Source organism: Bos javanicus, chromosome 10 (genome assembly GCF_032452875.1).
Source record: "Bos javanicus breed banteng chromosome 10, ARS-OSU_banteng_1.0, whole genome shotgun sequence".
NCBI classification, from domain to species: domain Eukaryota; kingdom Metazoa; phylum Chordata; class Mammalia; order Artiodactyla; family Bovidae; genus Bos; species Bos javanicus.
In genome coordinates, this window is record NC_083877.1 from 37,055,438 (window position 1) to 37,079,578 (window position 24,141).

The window sequence follows — 24,141 nt, forward strand, 5'->3', positions numbered from 1 at the left end:
GAGAATTAAAGAATGAAGGGCCTACGGCTTACAGAGGCAATGTGTGGCATGTGTGAGCTAGGGGAGCTCTCAAGGTTTCCCTGGCTGGGAAAAGGGGGCCATGTGGTCCCGTGTAGCTAGGACATCACTCATTGTCTCAGGATGTCAGTGCAGGGGAGGAGCTGCTGGGCTCCTTCTTTTCCTTCTACTCTACCCTCCCTGCCCCTGTGACTACACAGCTGAATCACATCCTACAGTGATGAAGCACAGCCCTCACCTGGGCACCTGGAACCTTGGCACTAAGGACCACAGGAAAGGCAGTGCCGCCCTGGGGCACGGGAGGGACTGCAGGGCTAAGCCGGCAGGCACGGTTTGGAAGGACAGGTTTGACTTGGAGTGGACCTCCGCTCACCCACCTCATCTGCCCGCAGGTCCTCCTCCAGCTGCAGCACCTCCTTCAGCGCCTGGGCTGCCACCACCCTCCGTTTCTGCAGGAACTCCAGTTCTGCCTGGCACAGGCTGAAGCCCAGCCGCACGTCCAGCGCCTGGGAACTATGGGGACAGAGGACCTTGGCTGAGCAGGCCTGTAGATTCCATCTTCATGGAGAAGACATGGTTTTAGGGTCAGTTGGACCTAGGCTTGAGGCCTGGTTCTGCCAGGTGTCACCTCTGTGACCTTGGGCCTCTGCTTTCTCATCTGTAAAATGGGACTAATCGTGCTTGACTCCTGACAATGAGCCACCAAATGTAAAGCCCCCAAAGCCTTAGCTGGTGCACTGTGAGCAGGTACTTAACACTATTAGGTATTCATTGAACCCTATGCTTTCTCAATAAGTTCTGAAAAGTGCTGGAAGGCGTCCCCCAGGCACCTGCTAGAGCCTGAGGCCAGACATGGTGACAAGGGTCCCTGAGACCCTTTTAGCCAATCCCTCTGAATAAAGCAAGGGCTTCCCAGGTAGTCAGTGGTAGAGAACCTGCCAATGCAGAAAATCCAAGAGATATGGGTTCAATCCCTGGATCGGGAAGATCCCCTGGAGGAGGAAATGGCAACCCACGCCAGTATTCTTGCCTGGAAAATCCCACGGACAGAGGAGCTTGGAGGACTGCAGTCCTCGGGGTTTCAAGGAGTCAGACATGACTAAGCACAAACACACACATACTCACATACACACTTCTGAATAAGGCTGTACCATAAAGGCTCTCGTGAGCTGGATAAACGAGGCCTTGCTCTCACGGTACTCATATTCCTTTCTGCTCCCAGAGTAAGACTCCTCCTTCACACTCTCACTGTAATCCTGTCATCCCTACAGGTCTACAAGGCGGGTGGGGCAGAAGAAACATGTCCAACACTTGTCCTCTTTTTATCATATCCCTGATCTGAGCAAGTCCGGGCTTATGGCCTGGCATTCAAGCCCCACCTGATCTGTCCAGCCTCACCTCCTGCTACTTTCTAGGAGGGTCCGTTGGCTCCCAGAACCCAGGAGCAGTGTGGGTCCTGAGCCTCCTTCCTCTGCCCACCAACATCCCTTGTATCCTCCAAGGTCCTGCTCCCCGGGCAAATGAACCTTTGAGAATTTCTGACCTGAGTCTTAGTGACCTGTGTAATTAACAAGGTCATATCTCCTTGAAGACAGAATCTGGGGACTGTCCCATCTGTTCCCTCTGTGTCTAGTACAGGCCTGCAGACACAGCTGTCAGGAAAATTTTCCCTTGGTCTCAACAAGGAATGAATAATCAAACAGCAATAATAATAACATTAGTTGATATTTTCAGACTGTCCCACTTCTCAGATCACTGATTTCCTCGCATGTGTTATCTCACTGGATCCTCAAAGCAACCCAACCAAGGACCATGCCTTTAGTATTGCTGTAATTTGCAGATGAAAAAAAAAATGAGACTTAGAGGGGCTTAATAACTTGATCAAGGACAAAATAGCTGTCACTGTAAATGGAAGCAACAGTCACTTGATCTTCAACAAGGGTGTCAAGACAATTCAAAAGGGAAAGAATCATCTTTTCACCAAATGATGCTGAGACAATGGATATCCACATGCCAAGAGTCCAAGAGTGAAGTTGGACCCCTATTTCACAATATGTACATATATATTCACATATACACAAATTAACTCAAAATCAATCATAGACTCACATGTGAGAGCTAGGACTATAACACTCTTAAAAGAAAACATGGGAGTAAATCTTCTTGACCTTGGATTAGGCAATGGTGTTTTAAATATGACACCAAGAGCCCAAGTGACAAAGGAAAGATATACATACGCTGAAATTCACCAAAACTGAAAATTTCTGTGCTTCAAAGAACACTATTAGAACGTGAAAGACAATCTTCAGAATAGGAAAAAATATTTAGAAGTCATATATCTGACAAGGGGCTTGTATCAAAATATACAAAGAAATTTTACAAGTCAACAATAAAAGGCAAATCATCCACTTTAAAATGGGCAAAAGATTTGAATAAATATTTCTCTGAAGAAGATACACAAATGGCCTGTAAGCCTATGAAAAGATGCCCAACATCACTGGCCATCACTGAAATGCAAATCAAAACCACAAGATACCACATCCTTAAAGAGAAATGAGTCAGAGGGACAGACAGAAAGAGGGTACTTTACCAGGGTGTAGACTTCATGTGTAATTCACAGTTCTCATTCTGGGAAGTGAAAGATGAAAAGTTTGTCAGGGATGACAAGTTTAGAGCCAAGAGTTCCCAACCAAAGAAGTGGAGACTCACCACACTGTCCACCCCGACCTGACTCCAGACATAGGCGTGGGCACACACTCATGTTCTCTTCTGGACATGACCCTCCCCACCATCCTGGACTCAGCCTCCACACACTGTCTTTGGCTCCACACTGCAGCCCAGCAGTCTCCTACCCCACAAGACTCCTCTACCCTACCAGAAATCATCCTCCTTCACGGCCCCCCAGGCTCTCCCCATCTCCTTGTCACAGGAGCTCCAGGCTAAGCTGCTCAGGGGCCCCTTCCCAGACCCCAGGCCCTCACCAAAGGCAAGGTCACTGCCTGGCCGTCGGGGAGGCAGTGGAGGGACTGGCACACAGGGCCCTTCTGGCGCGCACAGCAGCAAAGCTGGAAGGAGGGCAGGTGTGTGAGGGGGAGGGCCCCTCCCGCTGCCCACCACTCCCAGTCCCCTAACCCCCACACCTCTCCCAGTCCCCTATACCCCCCACCACCACCTCTTCCAGTCCCCTACCCCCCACACCTCTCCCAGGCCCCTACCCCCCACACCTCTCCCAGTCCCCTATACCCCCCTACCACCTCTCCCAGGCCCCTACCCCCCACACCTCTCCCAGTCCCCTATACCCCCCAACACCACCTCTCCCAGTCCCCTACCCTCCACACCTCTCCCAGGCCCCTACCCCCCACACCTCTACCAGGCCCCTACCCCCAACATACTTCTGCAGCCCTACCTCACAGATCCACGGGCTTTTGGGCAACTCCACGTGCACCTCAGGCTGGAAGTATTTGGGGTATTGGAAGCAGGCAAGGTTTGAGCAGCAGGACTCCAGGCAGGGTGAGATGCGCTGGGTGTGCTCGAAGGACTCCGTCACTGTCACCAGGAGGTCCTTCTCTGGAAGAGAGGACTAGAGGGCTGAGACCCCGAGGAAGCCTCTTGCTTCCCACCCTCACATGGCCCACTAAAAGGCCTAGCTGGAGGCACCCAGGATAGGGGTTTAGAATGACCAAGGCACTGGATAAAATGCCCCAAAGCCTTGTTCTGAAGGGCAGGGCAGGGCCCTGGAACCTGCACTTCAACAGGCTTGTGCATGAGATCTGAGATGCTGAGTTCTCTGGACTAATCCTCCTCCTTCTCTGCAATGTGCCCCCAAATCACCCTCCCACTGCACTGGAAGCAGCCCCCCTTTCTGCCAGTTTGAGGGTAGAACCTCTTCCTTCCCCTCCCTCCACCTGTGGGGCTCTGAGGCTGTCCTCTTTCCAGGCAGGGCTTGAGTGGGGGGGTGGGATGGAGCGCTGAACTGGAGGGTCTTGTAGTTGTGGATCTGTTAGGTCCCTGTCAGCTATAAGATGCTAGAACTCTATGAACTGGAGTCTGATTAGAGGAAGCGGTGCATCTAGAGGGCCCTACCTGCCTTGGGTGCTGACCACCGCGCTAGACCCCGGGAATCCCTGGTCTGACAGGCTGCAGCGCAGATCAGTATGGACAAATAGGCAGTGCTGTGCCCTTGATCCCTGGCCCAGGGCGCTGGCCAGGCTGGGAAGCTCTGAGGGTCACCTGGGGGCCTGGAAGAGCAGCCTCCTTTTAGGGCAGTGAGAAGGACAGGGGTTCGTGAGGGTAAGAAGATCCCGAGGACTCAGCCAAGCTTTGGGTTCCCCATCGAGCCGAGGGCGGCCATGGAGCGGCCACCCTGATGTTGATAGAGTCAGAAAACAGCACCATTCCTGCCTCCCACCCGCCAGCAGGCAGAAGCGGTTGAAGGGCTCACTTTTCCTCTTCTTTGGCCTCCTGGATTCTGCACAAACCTCCAGGCAGGACATTTGTCGAGACTGAAACAAAGGAAGGGGGGTCATTTTGAGCCCATGCTGCATGGGATGCTCTACCAGGCCACACATTCCCAGAGACTGATCTTGCAAGGAGAGAGCTCCTTGAATCCTGAGGCTTTAGCTGCATTGAATTAAAATGGCTATACTAACAGCCTAATTATGGGAAACTTTTAACTTCTGAATTTAATGCTTTTAGGGATTGGAGTTAGGGAAAACTGGGATGAGACTGATTCTGGGAGGAGGCTGCAGACTAGTGGGTGCTTTTATTAGGGGGTTCCTAGGACACGGTTGTGGGAGATGGGGTGATGGCCCAGATATTTTCCCCCCAGGAGCAGGAGCCCAGCTGCTGCCCCCACCATGCCCTGGCTTCCTTTGTCTGGCTTCAGTTAGCCTGCCTCCTAGCGGGCTCTGGGGCAAGGGTCCAAGTTGGGCCTGGTTTTCCTTCCCACAGTTCTGTTCTCTGAGAGGAGCAGCCACAGGTGGCCCTAGAGCCACAGGAGACTCTGGAAGGACAGTTACCACCAGCACGCCGTTCGTGATGAGGCTCTCAGGTGGAGAGGGGCTGAAAAACAAAATGAGAACTCCTGGTCAGTCTTGTCATTTTTTTTTTTTTTTTAACTTATTTTATTGAAGTATACCTGAGTTACAACATTGTGTTAATTTCCACTGTATAGCAAAGTGGTTTAGTTATACACACATATGTATATATTCGTTTTCATATCAATTCAGTTCAGTCGTGTCCAATTCTTTGCAACCCCATGGACTGCAGCATGCCAGGCTTCCCTGTCCATCACCAACTCCCAGAGCTTGCTCAAACTCATGTCCATTGAGTCGGTGATGCCATCCAACCATCTCATCCTCTGTCATCCCCTTCTCCTCCCACCTTCAATCTTTCATAGCATCAGGGTCTTTTCCAATGAGTCAGTTTTTCACATCAGGTGGCCAAAGGATTGGAGTTTCAGCTTCAGCATCAGTCAGTCCTTCCAATGAATATTCAGGGTTGATTTCCTTTAAGATTGACTGGTTGGATCTCCTTGCAGTCCAAGGGACTCTCAAGAGTCTTCTCCAACACCACAGTTCAAAAGCATCAGTTCTTCGGTGCTCAGCTTTCTTCACAGTCCAACTCTCACATCCATACACGACCACTGGAAAAACCATAGCTCTGACTAGTCGGACCTTTGTTGGCAAAGTAATGTCGCTGCTTTTTAATATGCTGTATAGGTTGGTCATAGCTTTTCTTCCAAGGAGCAAGTGTCTTTTAATTTCATGGCTGCAGTCACCATCTGCCCCCCAAAATAAAGTCTGTCACTGTTTCCACTGTTTCCCCATCTATTTGCCATGAAGTGATGGGACTGGATGCCAGGATGTTAGTTTTTTGAATGTTGAGTTTTAAGCCAACTTTTTCACTCTCCTCTTTCACTTTCATCAAGAGGCTCTTTAGTTCTTCTTCACTTTCTGCCATAAGGGTGGTGTTATCTGCATATCTGAGGTTATTGATATTTCTCCCAGCAATCTTGATTCCAGCTTGTGCTTCCTCCAGCTCAACATTTCTCATGATGTACTCTGCATATAAGTTAAATAAGCAGAGTGACAGTATACAACCTTGATGTACTCCTTTCCCAATTTGGTACCAGTCCCTTGTTCCATGTACAGTTCTAACTGTTGCTTCTTGACCTACATCGGATTTCTCAGGAGGCAGGTAAGGCGGTCTGTTGTTCCCATCTCTTTAAGAATTTTCCACAATTTGTTGTGATCCACACAGTCAAAGGCTTTGGCATAGTCAATAAAACAGAAATAGATGTTTTTCTGGAACTCTCTTGTGTTTTTGATGATCCAACAGATGTTGGCAATTTGATCTCTGGTTCCTCTGCTTTTTCTAAATCCAGCTTGAACGTCTGGAAGTTCTTGGTTTATGTACTGTTGAAGCCTGGCTTCGAGATTTTGAGCAGTACTTTGCTAGTGAGTGAAATGACTGCAATTGTGTGGTAGTTTGAACATTCTTTGGCATTGCCTTTCTTTGGGATGGGAAATGAAAACTGACCTTTTCCAGTCCTGTGGTCACTGCTGAATTTTCCAAATTTGCTGACATATTGAGTGCAGCACTTTCACAGCATCATCTTTTAGGATTTAAAAAAGTTCAGCTGGAATTCCATCACCTCCAGTAGCTTTGTTCATAGTGATGCCTCCTAAGGCCCACTGGACTTCATATTCCAGGATGTCTGGCTCTAGGTGAGTGATCACACCATCATGGTTATCTGGGTCATGAAGATCTTTTTTTGTACAGTTCTTCTGTGTATTCTTGCCACCCTTTCTTAATATCTTCTGCTTCTGTTATGTCCATATCATTTCTGTCCTTTATTGTGCCCATCTTTGCAGGAAATGTTCCCTTGGTATCTCTAATTTTCTTGAAGAGATCTCTAGTCTTTCCCATTCTATTGTTTTCCTCTATTTCTTTGCACTGATCACTGAGGAAGGCTTTCTTATCTCTCCTTGCTATTCTTTGAAGGAGAAGGCAATGGCAACCCACTCCAGTTCTCTTGCCTGGAAAATCCCATGGATGGAGGAGCCTGGTAGGCTGCAGTCCATGGGGTGGCTAAGAGCCAGACACGACTGAACGACTTCACTTTCACTTTTCACTTTCATGCATTGGAGAAGGAAATGGCAACCCACTTCAGTGTTCTTGCCTGGAGAATCCCAGGGACGGGGGAGCCTGGTGGGCTGCCGTCTATGGGGTCGCACAGAGTTGGACACAACTGAAGTGACTTAGCAGCAGCAGCAGCAGCAGCTATTCTTTGAAACTCTGCATTCAGATGGGTATATCTTTCCTTTTCTCCTTTGCCTTTTGCTTCTCTTCTTTTCTCAGCTATTTGTAAGCCTCCTCAGACAACCATTTTGCTTTTTTGCATTAATTTTTCTTGAGGATGGTCTTGATTCCTGTCTCCTGTACAATGTAATGAACCTCCGTCCATAGTTCATCCGGCACTCTGCCTATCAGATCTAGTCCCTTAAATCTATTTCTCACTTCCACTGTATAGTCATAAGGGATTTGATTTAGGTCATACCTGAATGGCCTAGGGGTTTTCCCTACTTTCTTCTATTTAAGTCTGAATTTGGCAATAAGGAGTTCATGGTCTGAGCCACAGTCAGCTCCTGGTCTTGTTTTTGCTGACTGTATAGAGCTTCTCCATCTTTGGCTGCAAAGAATATAATCAGTCTGATTTCGGTGTTGACTATCTGGTGAGGTCCCTGTGTACAGTCATTTGCTGTGTTGTTGGAAGAGGGTGTTTGCTATGACCTGTGCGTTCTCTTGGCAAAACTCTGTTAGACTTTGCCCTGCTTCATTTTGTACTCCAACACCAAACTTGCCTGTTACTCCAGTTATCTCTTGACTTCCTACTTTTGCATTTTAGTCCCCCATGATGAAAACGACATCTTTTTTGGGTGTTAGTTCTAGAAAGTCTTGTAGGTCTTCATAGAACTGTTTAATTTCAGCTTCTTCAGCGTTACTGGTTGGGGCATAGACTTGGATTACTGTGATATTGAATGGCTTGCCTTGGAAACGAACAGAGATCATTCTATTGTTTTTGAGATTGCACCCAAGTACTGCATTTCAGACTCTTTTGTTGACTATGAGGGCTACTCCATTTCTTTTAAGCGATTCTAGCCCACAATAGTAGATATAACGGTCATCTGAATTAAATTCTCCCATTCCAGTCCACTTTAGCTCACTGATTCCTAAAATGTTGATGTTCAGTCTTACCATCTCCTGTTTGACCACTTCCAATTTACCTTGATTCATGGACCTATCATTCCAGATTCCTATGCAATATTGTTCTTTACAGCATCAGACTTGACTTCTATCACCAGTTACATCCACAACTGGGTGTTATTTTCACTTTGGCTCCATCCCTTCATTCTTTCTGGAGTTATTTATCCACTGATCTCCAGTAGCATATTGGGCACCTACTGACCTGGGGAGTTCATCTTTCAGTGTCATATCTTTTTACCTTTTCATACTGTTCATGAGGTTCTCAAGGCAAGAATACTGAAGTATATGCTATTCTTTTTCATATACTTTTCCATTATGGTTTATCATGGGATATTTAATTCCCTAAGCTATACAGTAGGACTTTGTTGTTTACCCATTCTATACATACTGGTTTACATCAACAAATCCCAAATTTCCAATCCAACCCTCCCCCACTCTCCCACCCACCCTTGGCAACCACAAGTCTGTTTTCTAAATCATATCCTTCTTGACTGATTTCTCACAAAGGGGACAAAGAGCCTATATAGAGTCAATAAGGAGATAGCAGAACCTTCTTAGTGCTTGTGAAAAATACTGGCTTAAGAAGCCTTAGGAATTGGCAAGGAGAAAACTGGCATACATTTAAAATAAAATATCCAGAAATAAAGATTTATAGGATAGAGGGAGTAGAAGAGTTTCCTTTTTTTCTCACTTAAAGGATAACTGTTCTTTATGTCCAACCAGATGCAACTGCATGGAGTTATAAGGATAAACAGGTTGCAAGAAAAGGCTGGAGCCCACCGCCTAGCACAGATGTGAACAGTTCTGATAGAAAAACGGATCCCTCCTCCGTTCTGTGCTTTAATGTGTGCGTTAACAAATAGTTCTGACCCAGCCAGAGAGGGGCCTTGGGAGTGTGAAATGTCTGTGTTACAAACCCGAGAGAGCCTCTCTGGTTACAGTTAGTCTAGGGAAGTCCATAGCCTCCCTCTTCAACCTAAGCCCAAGAGGACTGTGTCTCCAGGTCAACCCTTATTCTGACGTAGTTCCTCCACTTTCTGATTCACCCAAGGAACACTTTTCCCCTTAAAAGTCCTGTTAAACCAAGAACCAAAGGAGAGAGCTCAGATTTCCTTTACTGTGAAACAAATGAACTTGATTTTAACTTGCCAAATTAAATTTTAATTTTAAGTTGATTTTAATGAGGACCTTCAGTCCCAAGAGCCCCTACACATAGGATTCTCTGGTTGGATCTTGACAAGCCCTCTGTTCTAATTCCTGCCTCTCATTGTCCCCCTGTTCGTGGGCTGATTGTAAGTCCAGGGGATTCAGTCCTTCCAGGGCTAAGAAGCCAGCTGCCCAATCAATCACAAGGCACCCTGCTGTCCCAGGGCAGGCTTGTCCCCTCCAGGAAGGGGCCCCCCCTCACTGCCCCTTCCTTTCCTTCCTCTCCCTTCGTACCCTTCTTCCCACACTCCCAACTCTGTGACCCAGGTCCATGTGAGTCCACAGCATAGTCATACCCCTAGGAACCTGGATCTTTTTCTTAGTTGGAAATGATGAGAAATAATCCCATACCTTGGCCCCGAGCTTCCCCTTGACTTGGTTCCAGAGTTGGAGCTGGCTGCAGAGGGGCACAGCAGCCCACTCCAGTGCTCTTGCCTGGAGAATCTCAGGGACGTGGGACCTGCTGGGCTGCCATCTATGGGGTCGCACAGAGTCGGACACGACTGAAGCTACTTAGCAGCAGCAGCAGAGGGGCTGCTTCAGCCCCGGGTTTGGGGGGAGTTTGTTCTAACAGTTCTGGGTCCAGGAGGAGACACCTTAGTCCTGATGTCTTTCTTAGCCTGACCTTGGCAAAGTCCCATCCCCATGGTGGCAGGAAGTCTTCCCAGGAGCCACTCTCAGAAATGCTGGGGATCTGAGGCAGATGAATTGGCCAGAGTACTAGATCTTTATAGCACTGACATCAGCAGACCTGGATGAGAAGGGGTGAAGCCCAGGCACCTACACTATTTAGGAACTCCCAAGTGATCCCCATGCATTTGAGGGGTGTCAGGGGTGGGAGTGGAAGAGTGGGTACTGCAGGAAGAAGGTGCAATGCCTGTGAGCAGAAGCCGCTTTGGAATCCGGACCTTGGTGGAAGCCTGGGGGGCTGGGTCCTACTCACCTCTCCTCCAGCAGGAACTCCACTTCCAGCTCCTCCATGCCCTGCAGGGGGAGGAAGAGACTGCAGTTGTGATCTGTGTCTCCACTTCTCTCCAGACCAGGATTCTTGCCACCCTAGGAGACCCTGCTGACATGTCCGTGTCCGTCCCACTTGGTGGTCCTGCTGTCTTAGAGTGGGGGCAGCTGCTCTTGGCTCTTTTTGTCCTCCTTGTCTCTCTCCGTCTCCAAGTCTTTTTATCAGGAACATCATTGACCACCCAGAGGAGGTCAGGGTATGAAGCTGACCCTCAGCCCCAGCAGGTAAATCCCTTTGCCCCAGAACATGTGCTGTTCATCTTCTCCCTCCAGCTTCCATCGTTCTCCTGCTTTCCCAACAAGCTCACTGTTTGGAGCAAAGGAGAGCTGAGATGCTGCCCCCGGCAAGCCCAACTCTGAAGGCTAGGGGCCCGTGCTTTCATTTTCTGCTTTGCATCTCTTGCTGTGTAACTACAGGAAGTCATGACCTCGTGGGTCCTTAATTTCCTCCATGGAGCATGAGCCAGGTGAGCACAGGGATGCTCGTCCCCTGAGATGTCCAGGTGCCTGGAACAGTGCCTTCCCTGTGTGTGTGTTTGTGTGTGTGTTTGTGTGTGTGTTAGTCACTTAGTCATGTCCGACTATTTGTGACCCCATGGACTGCAGCCCACCAGGCTCCCCTCTCCCATAGGGCACTCAAATGCTTGTTGGGTGAATCAACAACATCCTGGGCCTTTCAGCAGATTTGCCCTCCTTTGCCTTGTCTGTCCTCTGTCCCCTGGGGCCATCCCAGCAGCAGGACTCTGAGTGAAGAAAGGGAACCAACATTTACTCCATCTCCATTTAGTACTCTGAACTGGGCTTGTTCTTTTAGTTGCTCAGTCATGTCTGACCCTTTGCGATACAACCCCATGGATTGTAGCCTACCAGACTCTTCTGTCCACAGGATTTTTCAGGCAAGAACACTGGAGTGGGTTGCCATTTCCTTCTCCATTGCATGAAAGTGAAAAGTGAAAGTGAAGTCGCTCAGTCGTGTCCTACTCTAGCGACCCCATGGACTGTGGCCCACCAGGCTCCTCCATCCATGGGATTTTCCAGGCAAGAGTACTGGAGTGGCTTGCCATTGCCTTCTCCGGAACAGTGCTAGGTGCCTTAATTATGTATTCCCGTTTAAGCTCACAGTGACCCTGTATGGTAGATATTATTATCACAAGAGACAAGGAAATAGAACTCAGAGGAATTAAATCTATAGGTTGCACAGCTAGCAAGCCAAAACGCTGGGATTTGCACAGCAGCACTATCTTCTCTCCACTTGGCTACAGAGAGAGGATCCCATAAAACAGCATCTTAGGAATAACCAGCTTCCCCTCCCGAGGCAGGAGGCTGAGGGCGGGGGCACCCACACCCACCTCTGTGTTGAGCGGGAACTTCACGTGGGTTTTCTTTCGGAAGCAGAGCTTGGTGAGGTCATAGAGAACTGTCAAGAGATGGTCATCAGGTGTCACCGTGTCTTCATCACAGACACTCAGCTCTAGAACATTCTAGGGGAGAAGGGGTGGGGTGTGAGTCTGGTCACTGAGGCTGCATCCACCCATTCCCAGGATGAGGGGCCTGACCTCAGTCCTAGTGAGTAGGTGGGTCTTAGGGATGGGGGTGAGCACAGCTCAGGTGTGAGGGACATTCGTGGGGACATGAATAAAGGGAAAAGTGAAAGTGTTAGTTGTGTCTGACTCTGCTACCCCATGGACTGTAGCCCACCAGGTTCTTCTATCCATGTGATTTCCCAGGCAAGAATACTGGAGTAGGTTTCCACTCCCTTCTCTAGGGGATTTTCCCGACCCAGGGACTGAACCCAGGTCTCCCACATTGCAAACAGATTCTTTACTGTCTGAGCCACCAAGGAAGCCCTGGATTAAGAGAGAAAAGTGTCTATTCCCTCCTTTGCAACTCTCTGAGGCCTTCCTGCCCTTCTTCTCTGGTTCTCCTACTGGGGAATTTTGCTCTTTTATAAGCTTGGCCAGGGCCTGTGAAGTGTGAGGGATTTCATTTCACATAGGGGAAGGATGGAAGGACACAGCAAACAAGACATTTGCCAAGATATAGCATGTATCCAGTGCTGGGACCCAGGAGCTGAAGACAGTTCCTTTGGTACAGAAAACACAATTCAGGGACACCATTACATTTCATACTCCAGGTAGAGAGGTGTGGCAAAGATTACAGAGGCTTTGATTGGGTTGGGGTGAAGTGTTGGAGCTCTATCTTTTGGCTCATCAGCCCCTAAGTGATGTCTCGTGGGTGGTCCCAAAGCAGAAGGTCAAGGGTGGAGCAGCTACCCTGTCATCTGGCCGAACTCTGAGATGACTTAGGTGACTAAGATTAGCCTCTGGATTAGCCTCTGAGGCCTCTTGTTCCAAGGATCCTGGGAGATGTAGGTTGGGTCTGGATTTGCCTCTTTTGTCCCTATCTAGTGGACCTGAGATGGTTCTGGGGCTTCCTAGTGAGTGGGATCTGTTGACTTTGTAATTGCTAGATACCAGGAGTGGGACTTCACTAGTGGTCTGGTGGTTAAGACTTGGCGTTCCCAATGCAGGGGGCATGAGTTCAATTTGTGGTGAGGGAGCTAAGATGCTACATGCCACACGGTGTGGCCAAAAAAGAAACCAGGTGTGTCCTAGAACCAACCCACCAGCCCCAGAGATCTACAGAAAAAAGAAACACACATTCTGGTTTCAAGATGGCATAGCTCATACTGAAACTCCCCCTTTCTCAACAAAAATCTTACATATGATAGAAAAGACATTTTTAAAACAATAAATATAAAACTCTACTTGAAAACAAACGGATATGTCATGAACTAAAAAAGGAGATGCATTCCTAAAATATGAAAGTGGTAAGCTGGATGGAGCTGTCAAGCCTCAGATGCCTCAGGACTGGCTCTGATGCCTTCACGATGAGGGTAAATTTATCTGAAGGGGACCCTGGGGCAGCTGTCAAAACTCAGGATGTTCAGGACAGGATTCTCCCACAGGAGATATGAACTCCATGTAGTCACATATATCTGAAGAAGGCCTATGCCATGAATCAGCAACTCAACAAATGAAAGAGCACACACCCAAGGAATTAGAAGTAAATTAGCCATCCAAAAAGGATTTACAACAGTGAAAAGTTTGGGATTAGACTGGCCTCGGACCTATTGAGAAGATTGGCTCTTCTCTCTGTATCCTTCTGCTTGGTGTATGTTCTGGAAACACACTCAATTTGGGGGCAGGAGACAGTTCTAGGGACAATTTAGGGAAAGGACAGAGAAGCAGGAAAGATGGTAGAAGGATAACTATGCCCAGAGGGACAAATACGAGACAGGCAGAAGAAAGGAGTGGGTGAGTGGGGAGACATGGGACAAGAAGTGGGTAGAAAGAAAGACAAATAGGCATGAGAAGGCCACGTGAACAAAGAGAAGGACAAGCAGGCCAGGAGGGAGCGGACCTGCAGGCAGGGCAGGCAGGTGCTGTCCCTGTGTCTCACCTTCACTTGGCTCTGGATCTGGAAGCTGAAGGTCTCATTCCATTCTGGGTTTCGGCAGTTGGAGATGGTCCTAGTCCTCAGCCTCTTTTCACTGGCAGTGGGCAGCCACAGGCTCACGAAGCAGTCTGTCAGGCTCACTGTCCGAGGAAGACAAGGGTGAGGGGGTGAGGAGCCAATCCAGGTCTGAAGAGGAGAGAGTGTGGAGGCAGAAGCCAGAGTGAAGCCTCGTCTCAGCTTCAGGTCCCCTCTTGACTCACGGCCCTGGCTCTCCAGAGACCTTTGTCCCAGAACCCTGAGAAGGTCATGGACTGCAGGCTGGAGGTTTCAGCGGGGACGCAGGACCCCCTGCCTGTTCTGAAGACTGGAGATGGCCTCTGGCTCTGCTCAGAAGCACCCTGGCTCTTGTTGGTTTGGGACAAGGTATGGCTGTGACTCTGCAGTTTTTTTGGCTTCCGTGGTGGCTTAAACAGTAAAAAATCTGCTTGTAATGCAGGAGACCTGGGTTCAGTCTCTGGGTCAGGAGGATCCCCTGGAGAAAGAAATAGCTACACACTCCAGTATTTTACCTAGAGAATCCTATGGACAGAGGAGCCTGGTGGGCTATAGTTGATGGGGTCACAAAGAGTCAGACATGACTGAGCAAATAACATACACACACACATGGCTGGGCAGTTTTCTCTCTGCCAGGGGACGATCTGAAGGACTAGCCACTCAGAGATCAAGTTTATCTCTTGCTTTAGCCCAGAGCACCAGGGAAGCCAAAGTAAGGCTCAGCTCTGGGCTGCGGAGAAGCAAGGATTAGAAGGGACACTGTTAGGGAGGAGGGAGTCAGCCCCAAGGCCCAGTGGGGACAGCCTGGAGCAGAACAGGCTATTCAGCAGGATCTAGGGACAGGAAATGCAAACCATGTGACCGAACATCTCAGATGCACCCATCTGGGCTCTTTGTATCTATACTGGTCTCCCCACATGGACCGTGTGGCCCAAGAAACCCTCATATCTAAGACCACATACTTTATTTTTCATTCAAAAGAACAACATGAATGTGATGATGCTGTGTGTGCTCGAAGGACAAAGCTGTGACCCCAACACGTTCTCCTAAAGTTAAAGAAGGCCTCCTGGGTTTTCTTTTTGGAGCAGTGGCAGGCACAGGGATAGGAATAGGGTGAAAACCCAATGTCCTGACACCATTCCACCTGGGAGGAGGGAGGAAGAGGTGCCCCGATGGCCCTTGTCACTCTTCTGGCAATCTGCTGGGTGTAATTCCCAGGACACCCACAAGATACATAGAGAAGGGGAAAAGTCAATACAGTTTCCAGTGTTAGAGAAGCTTCTTCTAGATGATAAAGCAGGGAAGGGATGGGAGTTCTGTACTGATAGGACTGATCCGAACTAGTTCCTAATTATAATTAATAATGTCCTCTGAGAATGGAACCAGAGGTGACCCCTCCCCGCAGACTGACTTAGTCCTATATTGTTACTACACTGAGAACTTCATCAGACTTAATAACCATGGCTTGCATCATGAGCATCCCTGGTTTCTGATTTCATCCCCTCTGTCTGGTTAATCTTTCAGGCTAGTCTTTCACCATTCAATGAACTGGAATTCATGGCCTTCCACCCATCAAACAGAGGTGAGATAACACTGTCTTTAAATGTCATAATCATCATTAATCCAAACACAACAGAATCAAAAGAAAATGATGACATCATCCTACCATTCCTTCCATGTCCAGCTTGTTCCTCCTTACTATGAACTCAGGCTCTCACATTGAGTTGATTTAACTCCTTGGTGCTCTCCAGCCTGTCCACTTCTCCCTACTTGCATGGCCACTGCCTTGGTGCATGCCATCTTCATCTGTGCCATCTCTTCATCACTACCCCACTGGGAACCCTGTCTTCTGTCCTGCCCCACCCTCATCTTTTCTCTCTAGAGAAACCAAAGGGCTCTTTTCCTATCGGTCACTCCCCAGTTAAAGATCCTTCAGTGGCTCCCTGCCCACTCAGGCTGAGTCCCACCCACTCAGCATGGCTACCCCTCCCACTTTGCCAGCCTCACATCATTCCTTCTCCCTATCATCCCAGCCCCGCCCTGTCCCCAAACACACACACACACACACAGGCATTCACACATGCATGCACACATACACTGTTGCATGCATGTGCTCACACTCACTCCAAACTCCAGCCAAACCCAGCGCCCTGTAGGTCTCAGAAGGCCATGTCGCCTTGCCATGAACACCCTCCTCTTCCTCTTTCACACTACCCTTCTTCCACCCTTTCAGGTTGCAGAAGGGACCTCCCTCCAGAAGCCTTGCCTAAGCCCCTAAGTCTGGGCCAGGAGCCCCTCGTAGCCCGATGCCTCCCGCTCTTCTCCTGATGGAGCACTGCTGACAGGTTGGTGCATGTGTCTCCACCACCCCCTGTGCCCTGGGAAGCCCAGGAGACCCAGTATTGGCACCGCTGGATATTTGTGACTAAATGAATGGTAGAAAACCCCAGCTTCCTGCTGTTGGGATATATCAGCACCCCAGAAATTCTGGGCTGAGTCACCATAGATATAGATAGGTAAGTTGGCGTGTCTAATGGCTCTGTTCAGAGGGAGACTCCCTGGGGACCTGCTCAGTCCTCCTGGGCCCTCCTTTGGCTTTTCCTGGGCTCCAAGTCCCCTCCTCTTGGCCTGCCTCCTGTGCAGGGGGAGCCTGAAGGCAGGGACCCCACAACCCTACACCCACTTGCTTAGCACGATTTCACAGACCCTGGAAAGGCCCCTTTTCCTCTAAGATTCCTTTTCTATCATCAGTCAATGCCTAAAATTGTCCCATTAAATCCACTGGGCTTTTCCTGGTGGCTCAGATGGTAAAAAAAATCTGCCTGCAATGCAGGAAACCCAGCTTTGATCCCTGGGTTGGGAAAATGCCCTGGAGAAGGAAATGGCAACCCACTCTAGTACTCTTGCCTAGAGAATCCCTTGGACAGAGGAGCCTGGTAGCTTATAGTCCATGGGGTTGCAGAGTTGGATTCGACTGAATGACTAACATACACAAATCCACTGAAGTCTCAGAATTTTTGACCTAAGGCTTAAATCTCCAGTTAAGATTAAAAACAAAACAAAACTCCTGGAAGAGCCAGCATTGGTCAGACACCTACACATCAAGCATAAATTTTTTTCCCAGTTCTTTTGCAGAGATCCATTCTGCCTGTCCCCCTAAGGTTGGGAAGGAGAGTGCAGCCCAAGAGAGGATAATCCTGGGGAGGGATGATGGTGGAGGGAGGCCGCCAAGCTCAGATGACAAGCTGCAGCATCATGAGCTGACTCTAAGGTAGTGACTGTTGTTGCGTTGGCAATTCAGAGTGCTTAAGAAAGGATGATCCAATTCTAAGAACTTTGGGGAATTTCCTAAGCACAGATTGGTTCTCATCCTTGTTCCTCATGAAGTGAAAAAGGGCTTGGTCATAGGAATGACATATCTCTTTTTCCAGAATGTGGGTGGCGAAGATGACTTAACCATCTCTACTGATATCAAGAACATTATCTTCCTTAGAGACACCCACCTCACAGCTCTTGGGGTGCTGGTTTGAATTTTAATTTATTGTCCCAAGGGGAATAAAAACTCTGGACAGCTGCAAGATTTCCAGGCCAGTTCTCTCGCAGCCCTGACCTAGCTCCTTGATGAGGGAGCCACCCCCGAATCTCATCCCTTTGGGGCTCCTGGAAATCTTAGAAACTCAGGCACCCCTTACAGGACTGAACCAGAGGGGAGATCATTTTTGATCTAAGCCAGGAGGAACGATTTAGGGCGAAGGTGACCCAGGACCTGCAAGATGTCAAGATAGTCTCCACCCAGGCGAGGCAGAAACGAGCCCAGCCCGTGACAACTGTGGAACCAGATACAACGTGACCTGGGCTGATACCCCAGACACCGTGACTGCCCCCAGCTCTGTTCCTCAGGGAAATGAGGAAAACACAGACATGTTCCAAAGGGGACCAGGTACCCTTGAAGGGCAGCCTGTGTGCCAGAGGCACATGTGGGGAAGAGAGAGAGGAGGTAGGCCAGACCTTAGCCCGTTTCTCTGGCTGCCTGCTCCTCACCTCACCTCCACCTCTGGGGCCCGCAGGTGACGGTGTAGCAGGAAGTGCCCTGGATGGTGGGAGGGTCTGAGAGCACAAGTGCAGGCCTGCCTGAGAGTGTGAGGCCCGCATGACACGCAGGGCGGGGACAGAGCCACCTCTAGAGGAGCCAAGGCGGGCGAGGCCACTGCAGGCATGTGAAAGCTGTGACCTGTCCCCGATGGGAGTGGGGTGAGGTGTCTGACAACCCACTCTGGTGTGGAAATGAAGGCAAAAGAGGCAACCAGGCTCCGGATCCAGGGGACACTTCCAGGCTCCTCACATCAATTACTGTTGGCCTGGGAGGCCCTGAGAAGCCCAAGAAGTCCATGGCCCCCTGGCCGACCTGGGAACAGAGCCATGCTGGCTGCAACTGATGGCATGGGCTCTGGACACTCACCGTCCCGTGGACGGGGTCTGAATCCTACCTGGTCCCTTTGTTCTCTCCTGGGATGTAGGGCCCTCCCTTCCCCACCTCCACACTCATCCTTGCACTGCGGTGTTACGGAGATAGCTTTGCAGTAGGCTGTCAGCCTCTTCCCCAGGGCTCCTGCTCCATCCGCACAGAAGCCCTCGAGGTCATGCAGTCCCTGCCTCAAGGACTAGGGTGCCACCTCGATTCCCATCCATCCTCTGAATAGCCCGGGCTCCTTCTCCTGGCTTGTCCTTCCTACCCCTCAGCAGGCCAGACCTGGGATCAAACACTGATTCTGCTTGAGGCATTTAATCCTCATGTGCAAATGGGTCCCACAGCACTGCCCTCAGGTTGAGGAGGATGTGTGGTGTCTGCCTCGGGCAGGCCCCCAGCAGGTGCTGGGGGTGGAATGCAGGAGGAGTCCTCCCCCAGATTGGGCTCCCAGACCTCTGGATGCTCACATCTTGTCCCCTCAGACCTCAAGCTCTCAAAGCAGCCTTCCTTAGCTACTCCCAGTTTTCAGTGTCCTTTAAATCCTGTGGTGACAAGATCAGAATGTCATCCTCTATTAAAGAAAGTGAGAGTGTTAGTTGCTCAGTCATGTTCCACTTTTGCAACCCCATGGACTGGTAGCCTGCCAGGCTCCTCTGTCTGTGGAATTCTCCAGTCAAGAACACTGGAATGGGTAGCCATTCCCTTCTCAAGATCTTCCTGACCCAGGGATCAAACCTAGGTCTTTTGCACTGCAGGCAGATTCTTTACCATCTGAGCCACCAGGGAAGCCCGCCATTGCCTATTACCACTCCATGATTGCTTTGCATGTAGACGCCTCCCCTTGCGTCAGGCTCTCCCAGCATAGTTGAGTCCCAGGCCAGCATAGTTGAGTCCCAGGGTGAGGGCAATATAAAGGAGCTTTGGGGAACCTGGAGCCCTTGGGCCATTCCTGTGTGGTTGCCAGTAAGTGGGAATCCCCTCAGTCATGGGCCCTGACACAGAGCTTTGTCCTCCTTGAGGACCAGGCTTCCTCCCTGGATGGTGGGGAGGTGAGAGCAGCATAGGGAGGGGCTTTTGTTCTACCCACCCAGATATCTTCATTTCTTCCTGAAACCAGAGACTTCCCTGGGCCCCTGTGGCCTGGGAATGCAGCAGAGGCTGGGATGAAAGGGAAATTAAAGCAGCAAGAAGACCCTGAACAAAGAGCCCTGGTGAGTCAACCATATCCATGGGCTGAATGCAGAACTGGGGCCCTGGCATGCACTGTAGGGCCCGTCTGGGATCCAGGTCCTGAGAAGAGCACTGGAGCTGACTGGCTTCATGGTCCCCAAGGGCCTCCCCTTCCATTTCAACAGCCCCTAAACTCATGCCCAGGGTTGGGGAAGCTGACTCCTGGAAGGGATCCCAGGGAGAGGAGAGCAGGGAGGAGAGAGTGAGGTGGACAGCCGGGTGAGGACTGCAGGGGCTGCTTGTACCAAGGTTGCAGCTACAGGGAGGGTCCTGGAAAATGATACAAACCTCAAAGTCTGAAATACAACTTGAATACAGAACACACACAGACACACATATGCACACAGACACACAGAGCCACCCCTGACCATTTCCCCTCTAGGCCTGTCTCCATCCTGGCCCCAGAAGTGGAGAGGAGGGAGGGAAGAAGGAGGGGGAGACTCACCCACGTCGGCCTGTCGGACGTTCTTCATGCGGATGACCCTCACTGTCAGCAGGTGGCATGGAGACAGCCCCTCCTGTGGGTGGAGAGGACACTGGACTCACTCTTCATGCAGTGGTGGCAGGTGGCCTTGGCGGAGATAGCAGCTCAACCTGGACAGGCTCCCACTGCCCAGACTCCAGTGACCTCTCCCCTGGGACCATCTGCGGTCTGGAGAATGCTTCTGGTCCCCAGGGGGTCCAAGGCTGTGCAGGTGAGGGGCTTTGTCCTCTATCCTCTCTGAGCCAACACACCCCAGAGGAAGGACAGTTTCGTGCCTCTTCTGTCCATGTCTTTCCTATTTGGATCTTGGAGTTGGAAGCCCTTTTCCTGAGCATTTTACCCAGGCTTAGAGGAGTCTTTTTTTTTTTTTTTAATTTGAGGATAATTACAATTTTGAGATGATTTTTGCCATATATCAACATGAACCACATCTAGGTATACATAGGTCCCCTCCCTCTTAAACCTCCTTCCCCATCCCATCCCTCTGGGTTGTCACGAAGTACTGTCTTTGGGTTCCCTGTGTCATACAGCAAATTCCTACCGGCTATCTATTTTTATATACAATAATGTATATATTTCAATGCTACTCTCTCAAATCATCCCACTCTCTCCTTCCCTCACTGTGTCCAAAAGTCTGTCCTTTATGTCTGCGTTACATGAGTCTTTTTACTGTCCACTTCCAGCCCATGCCCAAGGCAGACACCATCAGACTCCTTCAACCCACCCAATGATGTTTATAGAGGCCTCTGAACTGGAACCCTTTACACTCTGAGTCATCCACTCCATGTTACAAGAGTCACCTTCTACCCTTTTGAGCAAATTCAATTCTTCTCTATTTAAAGTAGTATTAGGGTTTAGAGGAAACCATGAGAGTGTGAGGAAAAAGAGTCCCCAAAATGCCAATACTCAGAGAAGATCACTATGTATAAATACTTTTATTTTCAACTCAGACTGTCCACAGATAGTTCATCTGCCTTGGCTATTGTCAGATAATATTTGTAATATAATCTACTGAACATTTACGCTAATAGGGGAAGGGTGGGCACAGCAGGAGACCTTGATCTTGGCCGGTGAGAGGACCCACTCAGTTGGCCTTGCAGGGGTCCTGGGGCAGACAGTGCAGTGCAGGCTGATCATGGCCTTATCCCTAGGGCCCTCCAGCCTCAGGCCGGTGGGTGATCTGGGGACCAGGGACAGACAGAGGGCTGTGTCCCACAGAGCTCCAGAGCCCTCACCACAGCTTGTCCATTGGTTGGGCTCAGTCCTTGAAGCAGCAGCGAACCTCTCCCTGATCCCCACCTCCAAACCCTAATGGTGGTAGCTCTCTCCATGGGTCACAGTCCAGGGGACCTGCCCTCATTTGGGTGTACTGAGGAGCCAGAGGCCCAACTGGGTTTTGGGTGCCTGGCTCCCTGAGTGATGTCACCTGGACAGTGTCTGAGGACCTGGCCCTGAGGGTGCTACCAGCTGAGATCTGCCTCCTCAGTTGAGCCTCAGCACTGTGGGAGGACCTAGACTGGATGCTGGACAAATGCTCCCGAGCAGGGTAACTGGCCTGCATAGGGAGCTTCCACCTCTTAGCAGAGCCCAGACCTCAGAGGGGAAGAGATGAGCCTTGAGACCTTGCCCTTTCTTGTCAGAATGGAGGATAATATTTGTTTTTAACACCAAAAACATTTTGTACTGAGGTATAGCCAATAGGATAATATTTGGTTTGGTGGAGATTTACAGGAACACTGTGACCTGACCATGACCTGACCTCAAGAACAAAGGCACGTATATACAGTGGAATATTACTAGGCCATAAAAAAGAATGAAACGGTGCCATTGGCAGAGATGTGGATGGACCTAGAAACTGTCACACAGAGTGAAGTTAAGTCAGAAAGAAAAAACAAATATATATTTATGCATGTATATAGAATCTAGAAAAATGGTACAGATATTTGCAAAGAAGAAATAGAGACACAATGTAGAGAACAAATGTATGGACACCAAGGAGGGCAGAGCGGGTGGGATGAATTTGGAAATTGGGGTTGACATATATACCCTGCTGCTGCTAAGTCGCTTCAGTCGTGTCCGACTCTGTGCGACCCTGTGGACGGCAGCCTACCAGGCTCCCCCATCCCTGGGATTCTCCAGTCAAGAACACTGGAGTGGGTTGCCATTTCCTCCTCCAATGCATGAAAGTGGAAAGTGAAAGTGAAGTCGCTCAGTCGTGTCTGACTCTTAGCGACCCCATGGACTGCAGCCCACCAGGCTCCTGCATCCATGGGATTTTCCAGGCAAGAGTACTGGAGTGGGGTGCCATTGCCTTCTCCGATATATACCCTACTATGTTTAAAATAGATAACTAATGAGAACCCATTGTATAGCACAGGGAACTCTACTCAGTGTTCTGTGGTGACCTAAATGAGAAGGAAATCCAAAAAAGAGGGGATATATACGAATAGCTGATTCACTCTTCTGCACAGCAGAAACTAACACAACATTGAAACACAAGTAAACCCCAATTTTAAAAAAAGGGTCTGACACTAAAAAGTTTGCAACAACTAACCACTCTCCTTCCTCGTCTTTCCTAGAAAAGGGCTTTGCTGAAAGCTTTAGGGAGTTCAGGAGTTTTTAAGGCATGACCCATCTCCTTGCATGGCCCTGCAACGAACCTTTCTCTGTTCCAAACTCCAGCATTTTGGTTTTGTTTGGCCTCACATCAGGTGCACATTAGTGCGTCAGGTATACAGATTTGCATTTGGTAACATTACTATTTTCCAGACCCTTCTCTTATAGTTTCTAATTTCATAAAACCTTTATAATAAAAGTATTGCTCATTTTAAAAATTAAATAATTGACATATAACATTGCATGAGTTTGAGGTATACAACATAATGATTTGATGATATATTTAGTATTGTCATATGGTTACCATAAGAAGTTTAGTTATCCATCACCGCATGTAATTAAAATTTTTTTCTTGTCATGAGAATTGTTATTTTGATGTCTGTCCTTCCAGGCTCTACTGGGGCTTAATTTGTTTTTTTGTTTCTTTTTATTTTTTAATTGAAGGATAATTGCTTTACAGAATTGTGTTGGTTTCTGCCAAACATCAACATGAATCAGCCACAGACATACATATGTCCCTGCCCTCTCTTTCTCTCTCTCTCTTTTTTTGATGTGGACCATTTTTAAAGACTTTTATTGAATTTGTTACAATATTGTTTCTGTTTTATGTTTTGGATTTTTGACCATGAGGCATGGGAGCTAAAATCTCCCTGACCAAGGATCGAACCTGCACCCCTTGCACTGGAAGGCAAAAACCTTAACCACTGGACCACCAGGGAATTTCCTAGGGCTTAATTCTAACCAAGAACAATAGGACAATGGCTGGGAAGGCTGTTGCTTGGTCCCTGAGATCCATATATAAGTCATCTTTAGGGCCTTTTCCTCCTCTTTCCCCAACAGCTGCCTCAAAGTTGGAACAAAGCCATACTGACTGTCACATACAGGTCTGAGGATTCTTTTTGTGAGATTAACTCTGAAACACTGAATATTTTCAAAGTCAATCACTTGCTCTAATGGGATTGCCTTTTGAGCCTTTTCACTTGGACCAAAGGCTGTACATAGCACTTCTCTTCTGGTTCTGGAAATACAGCTGTGCCTTTGGGCAGACCCCTCCAGGCACATGGGTCCTTATGTGGGCAGAGCACGTGTTCTGATCTGATCTGGGGAGGAGGCAGGAGTCATCTTTCATCCAGGAGAGTGGCTCTGGCAAAGCCTGTTCCCCTGACCCACTTCCTCAGAGGGCAGCTAGAGGACTCCAAGTGGGGAGCCAGCCAAGGCCTTGGCCCAGGCAGGGATCACTCCCCACGTCTCTGAACCCAGGGGTCCGGTCCTCTCAGCCACCACAGCCCTTTTCCTGCCTCCAGGAGGGGCTGTCCTTGGC

General features: G+C 49.2%; 1 protein-coding gene and 1 long non-coding RNA gene across 3 annotated transcripts in view; one reads left to right on the plus strand and one right to left on the minus strand.

Moving 5' to 3' along the window:
• The window catches only part of PLA2G4E (phospholipase A2 group IVE), an 80,802-nt gene that overhangs the window by 15,211 nt on the left and 41,450 nt on the right, over window positions 1-24,141 (minus strand). For both annotated transcript variants that reach the window (XM_061430869.1, XM_061430870.1), the window contains exons 2-11: window positions 20,166-20,238; window positions 13,972-14,108; window positions 11,859-11,990; window positions 10,436-10,476; window positions 5,037-5,079; window positions 4,460-4,520; window positions 3,425-3,585; window positions 3,000-3,083; window positions 2,609-2,646; window positions 396-531 (exon numbers count right to left, since the gene is read on the minus strand). In XM_061430869.1, the coding sequence (XP_061286853.1) occupies window positions 396-531; window positions 2,609-2,646; window positions 3,000-3,083; window positions 3,425-3,585; window positions 4,460-4,520; window positions 5,037-5,079; window positions 10,436-10,476; window positions 11,859-11,990; window positions 13,972-14,108; window positions 20,166-20,238 (906 nt within the window). The remainder of the gene's footprint in view (window positions 1-395; window positions 532-2,608; window positions 2,647-2,999; window positions 3,084-3,424; window positions 3,586-4,459; window positions 4,521-5,036; window positions 5,080-10,435; window positions 10,477-11,858; window positions 11,991-13,971; window positions 14,109-20,165; window positions 20,239-24,141) is intronic.
• LOC133256106 (uncharacterized) lies at window positions 11,958-23,203 on the plus strand. Its single transcript, XR_009739103.1, has 5 exons — window positions 11,958-12,083; window positions 15,547-15,604; window positions 16,256-16,367; window positions 19,608-19,701; window positions 20,103-23,203. It is a non-coding gene; the product is annotated as an uncharacterized LOC133256106 (long non-coding RNA).